The sequence below is a fragment of the Choloepus didactylus genome, chromosome 4, assembly GCF_015220235.1.
Source record: "Choloepus didactylus isolate mChoDid1 chromosome 4, mChoDid1.pri, whole genome shotgun sequence".
Taxonomy (NCBI): Eukaryota; Metazoa; Chordata; class Mammalia; order Pilosa; family Megalonychidae; genus Choloepus; species Choloepus didactylus.
The window spans coordinates 62,269,071-62,292,876 of NC_051310.1; the positions used below are offsets into that span (position 1 = coordinate 62,269,071).

The following is a 23,806-nucleotide window of genomic DNA, read 5'->3' on the forward strand; positions in this document are numbered from 1 at the left end:
CTCCAGTCCGCGGGACTTGCTTCTCGCTGAGCCACGGAAGACTGCTACTGCTGCTCCTCCTCCAGGCGACCCGTTAACTGAGGCGCCGGCGCGGACGTCCTGGGAGCCGCGCCCGGGAACTGGGGTGGGGGGAGGGGCGGCGGTTGCGCTGCGTCGGGTTTCCCAGAATTCCCAGCGGCGGTGGGGAAAGTTTACGGGACGTAGGCGGCGGTGGTGGCGACGGCGGTACCGGTGGCGGTCATCAGGCAGCCCGCGGCGGACCATGGCCCTCGCCCGGCTTCCTTGGCCTTTACTCACGGCGTTCTTGGGCAGCGTCGCGGAGCGGGCAGATTTCCGGGAAGGAACTGATATGCGGCTCAGCGGTAGTCGGCGCGCTTAGCGCCCCGAACATGCGCAGTCCCTGCTGGCGACCCCGGGCTGCGGAGAGAGGCGGCGGCAGTGGCGGCTCTGGAGGGAAGAAGGCGGTGGCGCCGGCGGAGGTGGCGTCGGAGACAGCCGGGAGCCGGCGCGGAGCCCTAGGGAGGCAGTTTGGCTCGGCCTCGGGCCTCGCCTAGAAGGATGCTGGTCGCGAAAGAAAAACCAAAAACGAAGTGTCCAAGCCTGCGGAGGTGCAGTGGAAGTACGTGAAAAAGGAGACGTCGCCTCTGCTGCGGAGTGAGTGTCGGTCGGGGCGTACCCCACCTGGCCCGGGTTGGCTGCGGGGACCTGAGTGGGGGCCCCCACGTGCCTCGCTAGAACTCCGTGGGTTTCCCTGCGGCTTCTCAGTCTTGTTAGCCTCCTTGTTTTTAATTTTCTTGTGCGTGATATGTTTTTGTTTGAAAGTCGATAAAGGATAAAAAAGCAAGAAACTTTGGTTCGTGTTTTTCCTCCTTGGGAGGGCCCCTAAAAATAACACCTCCCCGCTATGGTAGAGTTTGGTTTTGATTTCTGGAAGAAAGGCACTTTTTAGGAAACACTTAAGTTGTTGATACCCTGACGCTATAGGGGTAAAAGTAGTTAGACTGGGACACATTATTTTCCTCTTCTAGATTCGTCGAGATGTGACTTATGTTTGCAAACATTGTGGGTGTCACTCACCCATGCCAAGTCTGAGGCAGAAATCCTTAGCCCTGCTACTGGATGCAGAGATGAGGTGAAAATCAGACTGTCTCTATCGTAGCCTAAAGGTTCATCGCTCCTAGATCTCGGAACCTAGGAGCCAACAAAATCATTCATATTTGGCTGTTTAAACTATCCGTACTTAAACTAAAGACGCCCATTTTCCAACTCCAAAAGGGCAAAGTAGCTTAAAATGACTTAACATGTTTTAGGGAAATTACCAATAAGTATTTTTTAAACTTTAATAGGATGTATTTCTTCCCCATTTTCATCTCAGTTTAAGTATTTGACTCTGATTTCCGAAATGAATCTTTCGATTTTTTAATTCTTGCTTGTTTGCTCAAAAGGACATTCGTGATCTAAGGCGCGAGTATTTTGGTGCTCATTCTGTGTGCTGAGCCCCTTGTGTTTCCTTCTTGGAAGCTCGTAGTAACCTCGTGACTTAGGCATTACCTCATTATATAACTGGGAAAGTTGTTCACGGAGGTTCCTAGGATTTGCTCAGGATCACATAGAAAGGGATGGAGAGCATATTTTCCCATTAAAATCACATCATCAGCCTTCTAGATTTATTATAATGCTTGTAATGCTTTCCGGTAGAGCAAAATAAATCAGATGGGGTACACGAGTAACCAGAGACTTGTTTGTAAAACCCTTTTTAATAGCCTGCTTTTCAGTACACATCCCGCAGGTTTTTGACTACATTTTAAAATGATAGCTTGCAGTTTGCTGCAAATAGTTTACTAAACGTTACTTTAAGCCATGAAATATGTTTGCCACACCTTTAAGCAAATAGCTTTTGATATAATATTGTTTTTTTCATGAACTTTTGAGCCTCACTTATTTGGGCATTGGCTTTTTTCTGTCTGAAGCCTATTAATATGAATGCCCTCTAATAAATTTACGTAATGGTCACCAAATCTAATTTTCTTCATACATTAAAGATTTTTGCTTTCTAATTGGGAATTTCTAAGCTGTTTTCAAGTTCTGTGTTAAGAATTACTATATCCTGAAAGCCATTGTTCTACTGTTGTTTTCTGTTTTGAATTATAATTGCTTGTTCTTAAAGGAGCCATAAGTTAAGGCTTGGTGAATTTAAACTGATGCAACATTCCTGTACTTCTTTGGAATGAGCCTTTTAAAAATCTTCGTATCTAAAATTTTGACTTCCCAGCTTTTGATTACTCTCCCAGTTTTAGGCAATTCCAAGAGTAGGAAGACTGGATTAATAATTGCAAAAATTTTTTTTTAAAGGAATCCATTTTTTCATGTTTGGGAGTAGCATTAAGTTCTAACTTAGAAATTATGTTTGCTCAAAGAAGGAATTTTAGCAGTTTCTAAAATGAAATGAAAAAACACCAAAACAAAACTATAGTCATATAAATTTTGCTGGTAACTGCATAGTTAGATCTTTCCTATTTTACACATTTATTCATGAGTTACTTTATTCAATATGTATTTCATATTTAAGTGTAGTGGCTTTTGCCATATATCTGTGGTGGTATGCAGAATATATTTGATACTGGCTGAACTTCCATATAGCACATTGATACAAAATATCAACTCATTTGGGTGGGAAATATTAATCATTCTTAATTTAAAAATACCCAAGTACAATCTTAAATCAAAATTTAAGATTAATGTTTTCTTAAGTTCATTGAAATTTTGCATTTTGGGGGAGGTAGATGTAAAACGACAGCTTTTGAAAACTACATTTATTGTTGAAATGGTAATTTTACACTTTGTTTTATTATAGATCTCATGCCTTCATTCATCCGGCATGGGCCAACAATTCCAAGACGAACTGATATCTGTCTTCCAGATTCAAGCCCTAATGCTTTTTCAGCTTGTGGAGATGGAGTCATTTCAAGAAACCAGAGTTTCCTTAGAACTCCAATTCAAAGAACACCTCATGAAATAATAAGAAGAGAAAGCAACAGATTATCTGCACCTTCTTATCTTGCCAGGAGTCTAGCAGATGTCCCTAGGGAATATGGCTCTTCTCAGTCATTTTTAACTGAAGTTAATTTTGCTGTTGAAAATGGAGACTCTGGTTCCCGATATTATTATTCAGATAATTTTTTTGATGGTCAGAGAAGGCGGCCACTTGGAGATCGTGTACATGAAGACTACAGATATTATGAATATAATCACGATCTCTTCCAAAGAATGCCACAGAATCAGGGGAGGCATGCTTCAGGTGATTTAAAATTATAATAGTACATTAGTTTATATTTAGATTTATTGACACTTCAATTAAAAGATGCTCTTTTTTGAGGTTTTTTTTTTGGAAGCTAACAAAAATGAAATACATTTCCATTTCTCCAGACTTGCTAAACCAGCTTGCAGATAGTTACTAACCTGCACTGGGTGAAAGAATTCTTGTGTCCATTTATTTTATTACTCATTGTATAACTCAAGGCATCTAGACTACTAGCATGAACCTTGAAAACCTAGAGTATTTTTCTATAGTTAGATTGAATTTAGGTTTATGTTTGGTAGAATTGGAAAGTTAGGAATCCAGAGAAACTGGACTTGAACCTGGGAATGAAAAGGAGTTGGGCATGTTAGACAACCATGGGCAACTACAACCCTACTTAGACATGTCAGTGGGGATTAGGTGATAACTAACCATGGACAACTACATCCTAACTTAGGTAGAACCTGCACTCTTTCTCTTAAAACTATTTTTGTAGCTCAGTAATTATTTCCTAAATTGGTTAAAAAAAAAAAACAAAAAAACTTATTGCCAAATGGTTTATCAGGTGTTGAGCATATCTTTTTGTTATTCTTTATGGAAAGGGCAATCAATATTAGCCATATAATTAAGAAAAAAAATCTGCTTTGTGTATCTGCTAATATGGGGATACTTCTACAAAGACTAGAAGAGAGATGAGAAATGCACAGTTATACTTTATGCCTAAACGTACTGAATTATACTAGATAAACTGAGACAAGTTGAAAATCATACTTTCTCATCTTGTTTATTCCAAATAAGTTGTAGGCCTTAAATTTTGGTAGGATTAAAAAAAAAAATACATGAGACAGGTTTACCTTACAGCCCATATAACTCCAAATAAGCTGACTTAAAAAACAGTTTGGAGTACAAATATTTTGATTGTAGAAAATGTTTTTATTCATTGAGTATTAATCATTTATGTATCTGGCATTTTCCCTGGCCCTCTTTTTCTCTGCCCTCTGGTACCTTATTTGGGAAAACAAAATCAATATACACAAAATAATCAGATAATTATAATGATAGTATTACTGACTGTAAGAGCAACAGGGAGTCACAGATATCAGGATGAGCTGGATGTTAGAGCACGATTCATGGAAGAGATAGGATATGAATGGGGCTTTGTGCTTGGATTTTATATCACAGGAGGTAAAGGAAGGGCATTTTAGATGGAAAATTGGCAGTAGCACAGTGAAGGCAGAGAAAAAAAGGATTGCAGGTATCAGTGATAATGGAGAGAAAAGGACACATCTGGTACTTTGTAAGGAAAAATGAGAATTATGTATTGAGAAAGTAAATCACTGATGTTTTGAAAAATGGGAATAGTGTGGGATAGTTGGTAAGAGGAGCTTATTTTGTGATCGCTGATATTGAGTCTCATTAGGACGTTGAAGGGGAGAGTTTTTCTACACATGTAAAAAAATGTAATGGGCATCAGTGAGTGCTTTTTTGGTTTTTAAAGAAGTAGATTAAAGGATTAAGACTATTGCATATTATACTATTTTGATTATTTCTAATATTCTGCAGTCCTAAAGTTCAGAAATAATTTATCCAACTAAAATAGTATTAAAAATAAAGCTCATTATATTTTTTTTAGGGTAATATCTGCTTATTATAGGAAATCTGCAAAATGCAGAAGAGTAAAGGTAAATTACACACCATACCAGAAATTATCTAAGTAATTGTTATTTCCTTCATATTTTTCTATGCCACTTTTTTTAACATTGTTATAATTATACTCTATACAGTTTTGTATTTCTCCTTTTTACTTGAGTTTTTAATGTCACACACTTCTAATAAGTAGTTTTAATGACTCCATAATCTTCTGTTTGTTGGATGTTCAGTGGTTAATATTTTAGATAAATTCAGGCTTCCCAAGAGTTAATGAGGATCTGTTTTAAGCTGGGAACCTTTTGAAAGAGAAGTGGGGGAGGTCTGAATTGATGGTCTTGGCCACTAATGGGGTTTGAGTGATGAGGGAGGGAGAGGGAAGAGTCAGATAGGATTAGGATAGCACCTGGCTATATATATAGGTGATCAATTAAGAAATGGTTGAATGAGTGAAGGGATTCAGAGGTTTCAAGTTTGGAGATAGTTTTGGTAACTTGGAGAGATCAGAAATAATAGCTTTAAACAATCTGTTTACTGTTATTAATGTTGATTTATTTATTTATTTATTTTTTTGCACTCACCTTTCCCACATATCTGTATATTGCAAACATCTCTGATTGTTCATACTACTTTTCTTCCTGAACTTTAAGTATATGAATATAAAGAATAAATAATACAAAGTTAAGATCATGTTTTTAAAATTCTGATTCATTAAAATTTCATCACAGAAGTACTTTAAGACTTAAATCTCTACTGATCCTCTCTTAGGAGCAATCTGAGATAATTTTTGTAAATTTAAAGACAAACTTTAAAACAATTATGATTTAGAAATAAATAGAAGTTTATTGATACTTTTTCAAATTGAAGAGTGCATTAAAAATAAGATTTTCATTTATTACAGCAGCAATACATACTTAAAAAAATGTATTTAACATTAATTTATGTCAGGGCAGTATAAATTAAAGTTGTACCTTCTAAAAAAAGTACTTGTTTGAAGAACTTTCTTAAATTGCAGGGAAAGATTATTAGTTGCTTATTAACTGTACAGAAAATCCTAACATTTTCCAGAAGGAAAAATATAAATATGAGACAATAGCTGGAATTTTCTTTAAAAGACTTGAAACATACTGTGTTTTCAAGAATTGTGCTGGATAGGTTGAAGGAATTTGAGTGAATGAAAAGAAGAAAGTAAGTTTGTGTGAGAATAGGGGTGTGCTATAGAAAGATTTATTTTGAATTAAACTTTGATTTAGAGTTTTATTGCTGTGACTTACGTAATACATGTAAAAAAGGTATGGAAGAAAATGGTTTTGTAATGACTTAATGACAGTAGTAATTCCTGCCAATTAGTTATTGCTTAGACTTTCAGGAAATACCTTATCTCAAGGGTTAACTTCATCTTAAAAACAAGTTGTACAATATCTTAAAGGGTTTTAGGGCCTGGCAAGTTTTAGTTTTAGCTGTGAAATGTGACCTTTAATATTTTTGGCTAACAGACGAATCAGGTAGTTTACTGTATGTGCCAAAGGAAGGAATCCTACTGTTAACAGGAAGTCTTTAGTTGGAATACTAAAGGCAGATTGAGTTCCTTTGTTTTCCAGTTAAATGTTTTAGTTCTTTACAGTTGCAAATAAGAAACTTAAAAACTATTTATTTTAAAGGTGACTAAGACAACAAGTTGTGAAAACCAAACTGGAAAGTGGCAGGCTCTGCAAAAGAATACTGGATTTGTATTTACTCCAGTAAATACGTTAATATTTAGTTCATGCGTCTTTTAAGGTGGGTTTAGGTAATCATTAGAGACACAACTTTATCTGTAATGATTTTGCCGAAGAGGAAGGAAGGTAGCTGGCTTGGTTCAATACTTAGACCTGTTTATCAAAATTTTGATTATATACCATGGGCTATAATGTTTAGTATCTGTAACTATGGATAAGAATGTGAATCGTCAAAATTAGAATTAGAGATTACATTTTATTCACTGCAGCCACTATAAAATTAGGAAACCAGAATTTTCAAGTTTTGTCTATAGGGTCAGATCTCATGGACACCTGCCTTGTATGAGATTAAGTTCTTTGGAGTTATATGTAATGAAAAGCTTGGTAGAAAGACAAAATGATCCTTTATCCATGTCTTTGTGAGATCATTTATGTAGCTTATGAATGTTTTTCTTTCTTAATGGAAGTTGGTTATGCAGTTAATTCCTGCAGATGGAAACTGTTTTGAGGATTATTTATGAATGCCATTCATTCTTGTCTGGGATTAAATTATGAAAGACTGGTTTTTTCCTTATAGTTCAGATACTGAAATTCTCATTTTTCTACATTGATTTAGTTCAAAATTGATAGCTTGCTTTTTCTTTTATTAGTGACATTCATATTTTCCTTGAGAAATTACAGTTGATTTTTTATTACTGAGATTACGTGGTTTGTAATAAGCTTGCCGTTTGACCTTTACCATCTTTGAGTCTTCTGGAAAATAACTTACTTGAACCTTTGTTTCCTTGTCTGTTAATTGGTAGGGATGATACTACATCTTGGAGCTGTTTTTGAGTATCAGATAGGACATATGGAAAAGACCAGAGACCGTATGCACTCATAACTGTTAGTGCTTTGTGAGAGTGTTATTTTTGCCTCTCTGCTTTTTCCAGATTTGGCATGTTTAGTTACTGAAGTTTCAACTTTTTGAGTGAATTTAGAGTGGAGATATGGTGTGTTAGAGCTTGATGCAGCTTTTTTTTTTTTTTTAATTAGTGGTAAGTTTTTAATGTTTCAGACCAGTGATTTCCATTATTTTTGTACTGACATTCATCTCTCAATAGGTTTTATAAAATTATTGTAAACAATAGTTAAAAATAAATTTAGGGCATGTGGCACTTTCAGAAAGTGTGGGTGATATGTGTCATGAAATGAAATATACTATAGATACCTCTAAAACGGTTGGGAATCGTGGTTTTACACAGTGTTGGTAAAGCTGATGAGACTCTTGAACTTTGGGGACTTCATGGCTCCTTTATGAAATTGTCAAGGTTTAGTTCCTGGATACAAGAGTTCTTACAGAGAATTCTTTATGCTTACACTTACCATAAACATGAATTTAAAATTTATGATAATTCACATCTGGTTTTTGGCATCTAATATTATTTAAATGATAGCCTAAATGTAGATTTAGGCAAGTTCAGTATATGGAAGTCTGGATTTTCTGAACAGATGAATAAAATTGTCACAACTTTTAATACTTTTTAAGCCTGTATAGTTTAAATTACTCTAATGTTTTTAACTATGCTGTATTTAGGAAATCTATTTATATTAGGTACATCCAGGGACCTCTGTCCAGACATAAGGTTATGGTTCTTATACATAGCTCCATTTGAGTACATAGAATTGACTATAAAAATTATAGTATGACATTGTTGCATTGCTCTTCTTGGTTGTGGCTCGTGTACAACGTTTTTAATTTGATGGAAGGTGTTAAAGGATTTTAAAGCCATTGCATGCTTACACAGTGTGATTTTAAAAGTATTTGCTGTATGCTTGTTGCATTGGTTTCTTTTCTGTTTAAATATTTTCTTTTTTAAGTACTAATGTTGTTTAAGCTATGCTCCTAAAATGCTAGGTTGCAATTTGACAGAAGCCAGGTCAGTTTCACCAAAGGCTTGGTAGCTTATTCTGTTGTATAGTCCACAACTTTTTAAAGAAGTATATGCCTTTTTTTCCCAAAGGACAATGAGCATGGGTGATTTTTAAAAAATATTGCATTCTTCTTTGTGTTTTTTCTTTTTGGCCAGAATAAATCATTGGTGGTGTTGTATACATCTATTGTGTTAGTTCCAGAGATGTGTAATGACTGATTTCTCTTTGTAATGTTAAGATGATCGTGGAATCAAATGTCAGGCCTGATTCATCTATCTTGAAGTTCTCTTTCTGCCTTTAACCTATAGGTTTTGGCAGCCATTAATGATTATGAGTTAGATCCAATATTTCATTAGATGTTGCAAATGGTAGTGGTGGTAATCTAAGTATATCATTTCTTTTTTATTATTAGTTGAAATTTGTAAAGAAGAACTTTCCCTTACCTATTATTTGTTTATGGTTCCTATAGGAAAAACAGGATAATTACTGTATCTTTCCCTTTATTTACTGTTTTTCAGAGTAATGAATTGGGTACCCTAGCCATCTTCAAAGGTAACCAGTGAATTTTATTATTTGTATCTTGAACTCATGGCTTTGTTTTTTATTTTGTTTTGTTTTGTTTTGTTTTTAACTAAACTGTGGCTTTATTTGGATTTCATCAGTTGTTTCATTAATGTCCATTTTCTGTTCCAGTGTACCATATTGCATTTAGTTGTCATGTCTTCTTGGTCTCTTTTGGTCTATGACAATTTCTCAGTCTTTCATTTTTTTCCATCACCCTGACAGTTATGAGAAGTAATTTGTAATGACCTTCAGTTTGGATTTTATCTGATGTTTTTTCTCACAATGAGACTAGGTTTATTGGGTTTTGGAAAGCATACCACAGAGGTTAAGTTTTCTCATCACATAGCAAAAAATACATGATATGACATTAGTGGTAATGTTAATTTTATCATTGGTTAAGGTTTGTGAGGTTTCTCCACTGAAAAGTTACTGTTTTTCCCTTTTCCAAACTATTCTTTGGAAAGGATTCAGTAAATCTAACTCACACTTACAAGGACGTGGGCAGATTGAGTTCTACCTCCTGTAGACGGGAATATTTACGTATATTGTAAATTCTTCTATAAGGAAGATTTATCTCTTCTCCTCCATTTATTTGTTCAGTCATTTATATCAGCATAGACTCCTGTATGTTTATTTTTACTTTCGGTTTTAATCTAATACCAAGTCATTTTTTTTTTTGCTCAAATTGTTCTATCTGTGGCTCTGAAACTCTTTGAGGGTTGCTCCTGTGCTCTTTTGACATACCCCATCCTTTTTTGTTTGTTTGAATACTTCCTTACTTTCTGATACTACAAAAGGTTCCAGGTTCATCTTGTGTTTTTTCCTGCTCCATACCTAGAATAAGCCATTTTTCCAAGTTGAATGCATGGCTTTTTTTTTTTTTTTTAAACTCTTCATTGTAGTAAAATATACTTGACTCAAAATTTCCCCTTTTAGCCACTTTCCAGTATAAAATTCATTGGTATTAATTACATTCACAATGTTGTTCTACCATCATCACCATCCATACCAAACTTTATCATCACCCCAAATGGAAATTCTGCACCTATTGAGGAATAACTCCCTTGATGTATCTGTAATCTACTTTCTGTCTCTATGAATTTGCATATTCTGGGTATCTTGCCAGCATTTGGTTTTGTCACTGTTTTTAATTTTAGCTGTTCTAGTAGATTTGTAGTGATGTCTCATGATGTTCTTTATTTGCATTTTGAACATCTTTTCCTGTGCTTATTTGTCATCAGTATATTCTCTGGAGAAATGACTCTGCATTCTTGGTCAGTTTTCTAATTGGATCTTTTCTTTTTTTTTAACTGTTGAGTTTTTTTTTAAATTGCAGTAACATGTACAACCCAGAATTTCCCATTTTAACCACTTATGTGAAAAGGATCGTGTCACCTGCAGGTTTTTACTTTTTGCTTTTTTATTTTCATTTTTTTCATACTGAAATCTTGATTCCTAATGACAATTGCATAACTAGCCATTTGCTCTATCTATGATAACTACATAACTAGTCATTTGCTCTATATTACATAAGTAGTTTCAAAAATAATTGATGTACTAGCAGTGTGATTAGTGAATAGAGCATAAGCTATTTTCTTATCTTTAGGATGTCGGCTAGTAGGAATGTACAGCTAATTTATTGTTTTTAAAATTCATTTTGAATAATTTTTTCTTAGTGTGGTTAAGCCATCAGCTTGATGTATATTTAGATTCATTGGTTTCATTTTGTGTTTGCTTTTTTAAAATTTTGATTTAATTTTGACATTTAAATGGTACCAAAACTATAAATAAAGAACTACTTCCATCCCTGTGCTCTCCATCCTGTTACATTCCTTCCCTTATAGATAACCATTTTCATTTTCATTTTCTTTAATTTTGCTGTATCCTTCCATTGCTACATTTTGTGAAAATCAGGACAAATACACACATATATTCGTATTCTACTCTCTCATCACATATATCTATAGTTACCTGTTGCTGTGTAACAAATTGTCCCCAAACTTCATATCTTGAAATAACAAACATTTATTATATCAATTTCTGTGAGTCAGGAATCTGCTAGGTGGGTCTAACTGACAGTCAGAAGCCATGAAGTTTCTGTCCAGATGTCAGCCAGGGCTGCAGTTACCTGAAGGCTTTACTAGGATTGGTAGATACCCTTCTAAGCACACTTAAGACACTGTTAGAAGGAAGCTTCAGTTTTTGCTGGCTGTTGGCCAGAATTCCTTACCACATGGGCTTCTCACAACATGGCAGCTGGCTTGTCCTGAGAGCAAGTGAGCATGACCAGGACCGAAGTTGCAGTCTCTTTTATAAATCTGACCTCAGAAGTGACATACTATCATTTCTGATGTACACTGTTCGTCACACAGAGACAAGTGTGTCCCACAGTATTTTTGCCTGTGTATTAAATGTACATACAGTTTCTTTAACCACCTGCCAGTAACCTGTATTTATCCATAAAATTATATATGTTTATTTAGAAGCTCAATCAGAGTTTGAATCAAAGCATTTACCTTAATTTTAGAGTTTCTTTTGAATTACTTTTTGTTACTGGTGTTTATGTATTCACAGAATATGATTGGCAAACACACTGCTATTCTAACCCAGGTAAAGGATCTTGACTTTAGTGTATTTAGGATTGCCAGTATTATTTCAAAATATTTAAAGAATCTCTTTGATGTTCTTTTCTGCCTTTCCTTAAAGTTAAACTTGATGTTTTCACTTTTGCCTTAGCTTCCAGCCAACCATAATTTAAACATCTCTTCTTCAAAGTCGGCTGGAAACTTGACAAATAGATGTGTTGCCCTGGAATGTAATCCTTCACACCTGAATGGTAACCCAGTCTTCATTATTTTTAATATTCTGATTATTCTAAATCTGGCGATGTTTAGGGCCTTAGTGGGCGACTGACAGTCTTCTATTAACACACTAATTTTTATGTATCTTTTCATCTTTAAAGGAGAGGTATCCAATTTTATGTTAAATTCTGTATCTATGGTGCAACCATTACAAATAACTCAGGATAATAATAGAGTGAACCAGATACTTTCATCTTAAGGGCTGTGTTTAAACATGTATAGGCAGTGATAATACCTGTATACCTGCTGCCAAGTTTTAACACATTTATTTTTCCTCTTGGTTGTAAGAAACTTCTTAATTTCAGAACTGGTAAAACATGGGAGGGAGAAGTCAAAGTAAGCCCAACAATCAAGGAAAATATTTCATGGAGTTTTTTGGTACATTGTTTCTGGATGCCTAGAAAGACTTAAGTTATCCTCCCCGTTCCTTGCCCTGCCACCTCCAAAAAAAAAAAAAAAAGTGTTTTTTGAGCTCTTTTGCCAGTTCTATATTATGTTTCAAGAATTATTTTATATTAGGTGAGGTTTTTAAAAAAAATTATTACAAACTTGAGATATAAAAAATTGAAAGTTTGTAGTATAGTAAGTAGAGGTCCTCCGTATTCTAACTAAAGTAGGTTATTTTGCTTTCCTCCAGAATTTTATGTGCACATATATAAATGTAAATATTTTAAACAAATGTGGTTATTTAATATATAATGTTTTACAAATTGCTTTTTTTCACTTAATATATCCTGTACATGTACCTCAGTTATTTCTTTTTAAAAATCATTCTTTTTAAATGGCTATATAGCAATCCATTTTGTGGATATCTCAAAAATGATTTCTAATCATAGTTCTCTGACAACGAATATTTAGGTGATTTCTAGTTTTTTCACTTTGATAAATAATTCTCTTTGTATGTTTGTGCGTATCTTTTCTGTAGGGTAAATTCCTAGAAGTGGGTTTACAGTGTCAAAGGATATATATATCATTTAAAATTTTTTAGATGTTGCCAAACCATTCTCCAATAAATTGATGCTATTTTACGTTCCTACTAAGAGTTCTATGAACATGTTGGGCAGGCGTGGGGTGTTTTTTAGTTTTTGTTTTTTAGCTTTTGTGTCCTAATAAAGGAGAAATAGAGCCTAAGAGGAATTCTGTTGACATTAAGTACTGACATTTTTTTCTTTTGAAAGTTATCTATTGTATGAGAGGAAAATAAATTTTTAAAAACCTACGTAAAATCTTATATTTTAATGAGTTAATGCTATTTTTTTAATAATGACAACCTTATAACTTTGAATTATTGAACAGGACCTGCTAATAAATGTATAAAGATCAAAGTCATTTTTGGGAAAAAAGGTAATGATGAAAAATTTGGCATTGGATAATTTCTCTCTATCTAAATGAATGTTGCCAATACTACTACATTATAGGCAGTATTGTGTAGTGTCATAAGATGGACTCTGGAGGTCAACTGTCAGGTTCAGTTTCAGGTTCTCTCCATATTCAGTCACCTTGTGCAAGTTATATAACCTTTCTGTGCCTCTGTTTAAATTGTTGTGAAGCACTTAGACTAGTACCTGGGACAAAGCACAATATGAGTGTTATTATTATTCTGATTACTTTATGATATTTTTGTGAATGATGGCATAATGTTCAATTTCATGGTATCCCTTCTTCCTTTTGTGCTCTAAGGGCTAGTGGAGAGAACATCTCCTTCCTCCATGTTCCCGCCTTAGTTACTTAACTGTTTCCTACCAGATTTTCCCATGATGTTTAATAAATGTTAGTGCATGGGCTGAATTAAATTACCATCAACTTTGTAGTGTATAGCAAGCAACAGAAAAGAGACATAATTCATTAGAAAAATGCATAATCCTAAAATTTTGTATTTGAATTATAACAGATTATCTTTCTTAATGGCTCATTGCAGACTTGAATAGATGATTTTGGTTTCAGTTTGGTACATCACGTACTGTGTTGTTAACCCTAATAAACTACCTTTTGTTCTGAATTTGGGTTTTCAAACAACAGTTGACAAACTTTGAACTGAGAGGCAACAGTCCAGTCTGAGCAGCATTTCCATCTTAGTCACCAGAAGTGTTTGTGCAGTTATCTGAGTGTTTTTATTGTATTTTGGACTTATTTTTTTTTAATCTTCATTTTATTGAGATATATTCACATACCACGCAGTCATACAAAACAAATCGTACTTTCGATTGTTCACAGTACCATTACATAGTTGTACATTCATCACCTAAATCAATCCCTGACACCTTCATTAGCACACACACAAAAATAACAAGAATAATAATTAGAGTGAAAAAGAGCAATTGAAGTAAAAAAGAACACTGGGTACCTTTGTCTGTTTGTTTCCTTCCCCTATCTTTCTGCTCATCCATCCATAAACTAGACAAAGTGGAGTGTGGTCCTTATGACTTTCCCAATCCCCTTGTCGCCCCTCATAAGCTACATTTTTATACAACTGTCTTCGAGATTCATGGGTTCTGGGTTGTAGTTTGATAGTTTCAGGTATCCACCACCAGCTACCCCAATTCTTTAGAACCTAAAAAGGGTTGTCTAAAGTGTGCGTAAGAGTGCCCACCAGAGTGACCTCTCGGCTCCTTTTGGAATCTCTCTGCCACTGAAGCTTATTTCATTTCCTTTCACATCCCCCTTTTGGTCAAGAAGATGTTCTCCGTCCCACGATGCCAGGTCTACATTCCTCCCCGGGAGTCATATTCCACGTTGCCAGGGAGACTCACTCCCCTGGGTGTCTGATCCCACGTAGGGGGGAGGGCAGTGATTTCACCTTTCAAGTTGGCTTAGCCAGAGAGAGAGGGCCACATCTGAGCAACAAAGAGGCATTCGGGAGGAGGCTCTTAGGCACAACCATAGGGAGGCCTAGCCTCTCCTTTTCAGCAACCGTCTTCCCAAGGGTAAAACCTATGGTAGAGGGCTCAACCCATCAAACCACCAGTCCCCTATGTCTGTGGTCTTGTTAGCAACCATGCAGGTGGGGTAGGCGAATACCCCTGCATTCTCCACAGGCTCCTCAAGGGGGCACTACATCTTTTTTTTCCCTTGTTTTTCTTTTTTTTTTTTTAACTTTCCCTTGTTTTTTAAATCAACTGTATGAAAAAAAAGTTAAAAAGAAAACAAACATACAATAAAAGAACATTTCAAAGAGACCATAAAAAGGGAGTAAGAAAAAGACAACTAACCTAAGATAACTGCTTAACTTCCAACATGTTCCTACTTTACCCCAAGAAAGTTACATAATATAGCAACCTTTCTGTGAACTTGTTCCTACTATATCCATCAGAAATTAACAGACCATAGTCATTCCTGGGCATCCCCAGAACGTTAAATAGCTTATCTGTTCTTCTTGGATTATTGTTCCCCCTTCCTTAATTGCTCTCTATTGCTAGTTCCCCTACATTCTACATTATACACTATTTGTTTTACATTTTTCAAAGTTCACATTAGTGGTAGCATATAATATTTCTCTTTTTGTGCCTGGCTTATTTCGCTCAGCATTATGTCTTCAAGGTTCATCCATGTTGTCATATGTTTCACGAGATCGTTCCTTCTTACTGCCGCGTAGTATTCCATCGTGTGTATATATCACATTTTATTTATCCACTCATCTGTTGAAGGACATTTGGGTTGTTTCCATCTCTTGGCAATTGTGAATAATGCTGCTATGAACATTGGCGTGCAGATATCTGTTTGTGTCACTGCTTTCCGATCTTCTGGGTATATACCGAGAAGTGCAATCGCTGGATCGAATGGTAACTCTATATCTAGTTTTCTAAGGAACTGCCAGACTGACTTCCAGAGTGGCTGAACCATTATACAGTCCCACCAACAATGAATAAGAGTTCCAATTTCTCCACATCCCCTCCAGCATTTGTAGTTTCCTGTTTGTTTAATGGCAGCCGTTCTAACCGGTGTTAGATGGTATCTCATTGTAGTCTTAATTTGCATCTCTCTAATAGCTAGTGAAGCTGAACGTTTTTTCATGTGTTTCTTGGCCATTTGTATTTCCTCTTCAGAGAACTGTCTTTTCTTATCTTTTGCCCATTTTATAATTGGGCTGTCTGTACTATTGTCATTGAGTTGTAGGATTTCTTTATATATGCAAGATATCAGTCTTTTGTCAGATACATGGTTTCCAAAATTTTTTCCCATTGAGTTGGCTGCCTCTTTACCTTTTTGAGAAATTCCTTTGAGGTGCAGAAACTTCTAAGCTTGAGGAGTTCCCGTTTATCTATTTTCTCTTTTGTTGCTTGTGCTTTGGGTGTAAAGTCTAGGAAGTGGCCGCCTAATACAAGGTCTTGAAGATGTTTTCCTACATTATCTTCTAGGAGTTTATGGTACTTTCTTTTATATTGAGATCTTTGGTCCATTTTGAGTTAATTTTTGTGTAGGGGGTGAGGTAGGGGTCCTCTTTCATTCTTTTGGATATGGATATCCAACTCTCCCAGCCCCATTTGTTGAAAAGACCATTATGACTCAGTTCAGTGACTTTGGGGGCCTTATCAAAGATCAGTCGGCCATAGATCTGAGGGTCTATCTCCGAATTCTCAATTCGATTCCATTGATCTATATGTCTATCTTTGTGCCAGTACCATGCTGTTTTGGCAACTGTGGTTTTATAATAAGCTTCAGAGTCAGGGAGTGTAAGTCCTCCCACTTCATTTTTCTTTTTTAGAGTGTCTTTAGCAATTCGAGGCATCTTCCCTTTCCAAATAAATTTGATAACTAGCTTTTCCAAGTCTGCAAAGTAGGTTGTTGGAATTTTAATTGGGATTGCATTGAATCTGTAGATGAGTTTGGGTAGAATTGACATCTTAATGACATTTAGTCTTCCTATCCATGAACATGGAATATTTTTCCATCTTTTAAGGTCCCCTTCTATTTCTTTTAGTAGAGTTATGTAGTTTTCTTTGTATAGGTCTTTTACATCTTTGGTTAAGTTTATTCCTAGGTACTTGATTTTTTTAGTTGCTATTGAAAATGGTATCTTTTTCTTGAGTGTCTCTTCAGTTTGTTCATTTCTAGCATATAGAAACATTACTGACTTATGTGCATTAATCTTGTATCCCGCTACTTTGCTAAATTTGTTTATTAGCTCTAGTAGCTGTATCGTCGATTTCTCAGGGTTTTCTAGATATAAGATCATATCGTCTGCAAACAATGACAGTTTTACTTCTTCTTTTCCAATTTGGATGCCTTTTATTTCTTTGTCTTGCCGGATTTCCCTGGCTAGCACTTCCAGCACAATGTTGAATAACAGTGGTGACAGCGGGCATCCTTGTCTTGTTCCTGATCTTAGGGGGAAGGCTTTCAGTCTCTCACCATTGAGTACTATGCTGGCTGTGGGTTTTTCATATATGCTCTTTATCATGTTGAGGAAGTTTCCTTCAATTCCTACCTTTTGAAGTGTTTTTATCAAAAACGGATGTTGGATTTTGTCAAATGCTTTTTCGGCATCTATTGAGATGATCAATTGACTTTTCCCTTTTGACTTGTTAATGTGTTGTAATACATTGATTGTTTTTCTTATGTTGAACCATCCTTGCATGCCTGGAATGAACCCCACTTGGTCATGGTGTATGATTTTTTTACTGTGTCTTTGGATTCGATTTGCAAGTATTTTGTTGAGGATTTTTGCATCTATATTCATTAGGGAGATTGGCCGGTAGTTTTCCTTTTTTGTAGCATCTTTGCCTGGTTTTGGTATTAGATTGATGTTAGCTTCATAAAATGAGTTAGGTAGTGTTCCCTTTTCTTCAGTGTTTTGAAAGAGTTTGAGTAAGATTGGTGTCAGTTCTTTCTGGAAAGTTTGGTAGAATTCCCCTGTGAAGCCATCTGGCCCTGGGCATTTATTTGTGGGAAGATTTTTGATGACTGATTGGATCTCTTTGCTTGTGATGGGTTGGTTGAGGTCTTCTATTTCTTCTCTGGTCAGTCTAGGTTGTTCATATGTTTCCAGGAAATTGTCCATTTCTTCTACATTATCCAGTTTGTTGCCATACAGTTGTTCATAATATCCTCTTATAATTTTTTTAATTTCTTCAGGATCTGCAGTTATGTTGCCTTTTTCATTCCTTATTTTGTTTATATGGGTCTTCTCTCTTTTTGATTTTGTCAGTCTAGCTAGGGGCTTGTCAATCTTGTTGATCTTCTCAAAGAACCAACTTTTGGTGATATTTATCCTCTCTATTGTTTTTTTGTTCTCTATTTCATTTATTTCTGCTTTAATCCTTGTTATTTCTTTTCTTCTGCTTGGTTTAGGATTGGTTTGCTGTTCATTTTCTAGCTTCTTCAGTTGATCCATTAGTTCTTTGATTTTGGCTCTTTCTTCCTTTTTAATATATGCGTTTAGTGCTATAAATTTCCCCCTTAGCACTGCTTTTGCTGCATCCCATAGGTTTTGGTATGTTGTGTTCTCATTTTCATTCGTCTCTATATATTTAGCAATTTCTCTTGCTATTTCTTCTTTAACCCACTGATTGTTTAGGAGTGTGTTGTTTAACCTCCAGGTATTTGTGAATTTTCTAAGTCTCTGATGGTTATTGACTTCTAATTGTATTCCATTGTGGTCAGAGAATGTGCTTTGAATAATTTCACTCTTTTTAAATTTATTGAGGCTTGTTTTATGTCCCAGCATATGATCTATTCTGGAGAAACTTCCATGAGCACTAGAAAAGTATGTGTATCCTGGTGATTTGGGATGTAATGTCCTGTATATGTCTGTTAAATCTAATTCATTTATCAGATTGTTTAGGTTTTCAATTTCCTTATTGGTCTTCTGTCTGGTTGATCTATCTATAGGAGAGAGTGATGTGTTGAAGTCTCCCACAATTATTATGGAAACATCAATTGCTTCCTTTAGTTTTGCCAGTGTTTCTCTCATGTATTTTGTGGCACCTTGATTGGGTGCATAGACATTTACGATTGTTATTTCTTCTTGCTGAATTGCCCCTTTTATTAGTATGTAGTGGCCTTCTTTGTCTCTCAAAACATCCCTGCATTTGAAGTCTATTTTATCTGAGATTAATATTGCTACACCTGCTTTCTTTTGGCTGTAGCTTGCATGAAATATTTTTTTCCATCCTTTCACTTTCAGTTTCTTTGTGTCCCTGTGTCTAAGATGAGTCTCTTGTGTGCAACATATTGATGGTTCATTTTTTTGATCCATTCTGCGAATCTATATCTTTTAATTGGGGAGTTTAATCCATTTACATTCAGCGTTATAACCGTGAAGGCATTTCTTGAATCAGCCATCTTATCCTTTGGTTTATGTTTGTCATATTTTTCCCCTCTGTCTATTAATATCCTTTATTGTACCCATACCGAATCTCTTTAGTACTGAACCTTTCTCCAAGTCTCTCTGTCCTGTCTTTGTTTCTCTGTCTGTAGGGCTCCCTTGAGTATCTCCAGTAGGGCAGGTCTCTTGTTAGCAAATTCTCTCAGCATTTCTTTGTCTGTGAAAAATTTAAGCTCTCCCTCAAATTTGAAGGAGAGCTTTGCTGGATAAAGTATTCTTGGCTGGAAATTTTTCTCACTCAGAATTTTAAATATATCGTGCCACTGCCTTCTCGCCTCCATGGTGGCTGCTGAGTAGTCACTACTTAGTCTTATGCTGTTTCCTTTGTATGTGGTGAATTGCTTTTCTCTTGCTGCTTTCAGAACTTGCTGCTTCTCTTCTGTGTTTGACAGTGTGATCAGTATATGTCTCGGAGTGGGTTTATTTGGATTTATTCTGTTTGGAGTTCGCTGAGCATTTATGATTTGTGTATTTATGTTGTTTAGAAGATTTGGGAAGTTTTCCCCAACAATTTCTTTGAATACTCTTCCTAGACCTTTACCCTTTTCTTCCCCTTCTGGGACACCAATGAGTCTTATGTTCGGACATTTCATATTATCTATCATATCCCTGAGGTCCATTTCAATTTTTTCAATTTTTTTCCCCATTCTTTCTTTTATGCTTTCATTTTCCGTTGTGTCATCTTCCAGGTCACTGATTCATTGTTCAACTTCCTCTCGTCTTGTACTATGAGTGTCCAGAATCTTTTTAATTTGGTCATCAGTGTCTTTAATTTCCATAAGATCATCCATTTTTTTATTTAGTCTTGCAGTGTCTTCTTTATGCTCTTCTAGGGTCTTCTTGATTTCCTTTGTATCCCGTACTATGGTCTCATTGTTCATCTTTAGTTCTTTGAGTAGCTGCTCTATGTGCTGTTTCTCTTCTGGCCTTTTGATTTGGGTGCTTGGGCTTGGGTTATCCATATCGTCTGGTTTTTTGATATGCTTTATAATTTTCTGTTGTTTTTTGGCCTCGTGGCATTTGCTGAACTTGATAGGGTTCTTTTAGGATTTGTAGACCAATTGAAGTCCTTATCTCTAATTTATCAGATCTACAGCTTTGTGGAGTACACTTTCTCTAACTAACCAGCAGGTGGCATCCACGAGCCACCTGTTCTCCACAAGCCAGTTCTCCCCTGCTTAGCCTTTTTGGTGAGTGGGGGAGTGAGTCTTGTGGGGTCCAATTGGTGTACCAAGCTTGCGTGTGTAGTTGGTGTTGCCTGCCCTGTATATGGGGCGTGTTTCTGGGCAGTCAGGGAGGGGGGGTGGCCCTAAGAATCAAATCTCCCTGGTGATCCTAGAGTTTTAAAGCTGCTGCAATAGTCTAATCCTTCAGTTCAGTCCTGCCACAGTTTGTCTCTGCCACTGACCCACAAGTCCTTGGTATTGGCGTATGGCTCCTGAGACGTGCAAGTGGGCCCCTCTTCCAGGCTGTGCACCCCGGGTCCTCTGTTGAGGGATAACTGTGCTATGTCACAGGTGAGTGCTGTCCCCCCAGGGCAGTTCTGGGCTGCTGGGCTGTGTAGGGAGGCTCCCAGTCTGCTGAAATGATGGCTGAGTGGGGCTTTGTTAATTCACACTGCTCCACCTTCCCAACTCTGGGACAATCAGCTGAGGTTGCAGGGAAGGCTAATGTCCACGCCCAGTTTTGTGGTGTGTGCCTGTTATTTGAAGCACTTCTGTCACACTGGGTTGTCTGGGGCAGCTCTGGGCTATGGGGCTGGCGATGGGCAGGAGTGTTTCCTGTCCACGAGGATGATGGCTGTGAGCGGACACCCCCCTTTTCTTGGGAAGTTGTGGTGTTTATTGAATTTTCTCAGCCACTGGATTATTGCCTTTTGTCTCAGAGCTCTCTTAGTTCTGCTCTTGACTTGACCTGCCCAAATTGCAAGTCTTTGAAGCTTTCTGTATTGGGCTTCTTAGAGTAATTGTTTTAGAAAAAGAAAGAAGGATTAAAAAAAAAAAGGGCCCTCCTCAGAGATCTAATGGGTTATTGAAATGCTAATAGACAAGGCAACCAGGGCCAGTAAGGAAAGGTCCACAGGGCAGAGAGATCAGCTTTCCTTCGGGATTTGCATATGCGCCTCAGGGCCTGAGCTCGGGCCTGGGCTCTGCCCTTCCCCCTTCTGTGTTCACCAGAACTCCAAAAATCCTCCGCTTTTATTTTGGAGTTTTTCGTGTTGTTTTTTTTCTATGCCTGTCTCCTCTCTGCTGGGCTGTCTGCTCTCAGATTCTCTGGTGTCTGGTCTCAGTCTATCTATGGTTGGAGTTTGGATCAGTAGAATGAGATTCCGATAAGGGCTGCCACTGCAGTTCTCCCTTCTCCTTCCCGGAGCTGACAGCCCCTCCTCCCACGGGACTGAGCCTGGCAGGGAGGGGCGCGGGTCCCCTGGCCACAAAAACTTACAGATTTCGCTGATCTCAGCAGTTCCACGTTTTCATGAGTGTTGTATGAAGTATGCCCAAAGTCAGATTGCTCTGTGGTGTCCAGTCCACGCAGTTCCTGGCTTTCTACCTACTTTCCTGGAGGAGTAACTAAAACATACAGCTCACCAGTCCGCCATCTTGCCCCGCCTCCTGGACTTATTTTAATTAAAAATACTAGAAAATGAAAAAATGAAGGTGCTAATGTTAGTGATAAGTGTGCCTCCCAGACTTGAAGTAATCGAATAGAGACAATGAAAGTATTAAAACTTTAACTTTAATTGAACATCTGTTCAGATTTATAGTAGTTGACTTTATATTGTTATGAAAGGAAAAAATCTGAATTTAATGAATCTGTAATTGATATTGTACATGTCATGATTGTGTCCAGAAGACTAGCTATGATTAGGAATTTTATACTTTCTTGTTTTGAGCTATGTGGCCATGGTAAGTGTGTATAACAGGTAAATATAGTGGTTGACTTTTACACATCTTAGTTTGAACATGTTCTCGTGAATCTGATATGTACTAAAATAGGAAATTTATTGAAATTGAATTCAAGTTCAATATTGGAAATTTATTTATCGTTAGACACCTATCTGTTGTTAAGCAGAGAAAGATGATCAGAAGGTATACTAGGTGGGAAGTTTAATATTTCCTAAATCATATAATCAAAGTGCTGTAAAATTATGCAAAACTATACTAATATAACAGCTTCTGACATGTTTGATGTTTTTAGCTTTTTAAAGACATTTTAATTTATTTGTGTATTAACATAATTCTGATAGTAAGAAACTTGGTACTCAAACATCTGATCTTTCTTCCCCCCACCATATCATTACAAATTTTAGACCAGAAATTCTGTTGACTATGATATTGCAAATAAAATTGATAATTTTTTTATTACTGAAATAAGAAAATTTTTATTTCATTTAATTTGGGTAAGTAATAAATTTTTTGTAAGTTAATTTAAAACAATGAGCTTATTTTCCAGTTTATAATGCAGCATTTCTCAAATTATGTTCTGAAGATCTGCCTAGGTGCTAGGGGAGGGTCCCTGAGACCCTTCAGGAAGTCATGAAGTCCTCTTTTCTAGCTACATATTTGTGTAAGACCATATTTTCTTCATATACTTCTATGAGAACAACATATTGCAAGAGATCGAATGCAGAAGGCAGGCTTTTATTAAGCTAGACAAAGAGATTTGCATAAATGTAAAACATTGCCATATTTCTTGCTGTTTTTATGAAAATAGATCCTGAGAACAAAAAGTTTGAGAATTGCTAGTATAATCTTTTGACTTTTAGTTTTTAGTTTTTGTGGGGTTTTTTTGGCCCCATTTAGGACTTTTGGAAGACTTATTTATTTAATTTAGACCGAAATATGTTATTAGCTGCTACAAATCTCAATTTGGTGTCTGTGTTATAGTTTCCTGCTTTTGCAGACTCCTTTTCTTTCTCAGTTCTTGACTACTATAACAGTTCTGTTATAAATTTTGACTGTGTATTCCATTGTTTTTTCCATTAATTAATTCTATAAGGCCTAACATTAAGTCCAGTTCTGGTTTTAGAATCTTGTGCTCTTTGTCAGGTTCCATTTAAAGCATTCAGGATTCTGGTCACAATGTAATTACAAAGGAATTTTAGCTTTAACATTTTTTAATTCATTTTTTTTTTGTGCAGTCATCTCAGTCAATTTTGGAACATTTTCATTACTCCTGAAAGTATAACAATAAATAGACATTAAAAAAGAAAACCCAGAACACCCAAGCCCCTTATCCCTTACCATTATTGACCCCTAGTATTGGTGTGGTACATTTGTTATTGTTAGTGAAAGAATAGTAAGATATCACTGTTAACCATAGTCTGTAGTTTGCAGTAGGTACTTTTCACCATATACCACTCTATTATTAATTCTTTGTACAAGTGTACACTTGTACTAGTTCATGAAATAACTTATTTATATTTGTAGTGTTAATCATAAACATCAACCACCACAAGGTTCACTGTTATACAATC

General features: G+C 36.2%; 1 protein-coding gene across 2 annotated transcripts in view; it reads left to right on the forward strand.

Annotated features, from left to right (window-relative positions):
• The first annotated feature begins 216 nt into the window (after nucleotides 1-216).
• Nucleotides 217-23,806, forward strand: part of SAV1 (salvador family WW domain containing protein 1) — a 46,071-nt gene continuing 22,481 nt past the window's right edge. Inside the window, exons 1-2 of one of the 2 annotated variants that reach the window (XM_037832756.1) lie at nucleotides 217-654; nucleotides 2,855-3,298. In XM_037832756.1, the coding sequence (XP_037688684.1) occupies nucleotides 2,860-3,298 (439 nt within the window). In that variant the 5' untranslated portion in view covers nucleotides 217-654; nucleotides 2,855-2,859. Of the gene's footprint in view, nucleotides 655-2,854; nucleotides 3,299-11,877; nucleotides 11,978-23,806 lie in introns of those variants that run through there. The other variant, XM_037832757.1, reaches the window with a different exon arrangement.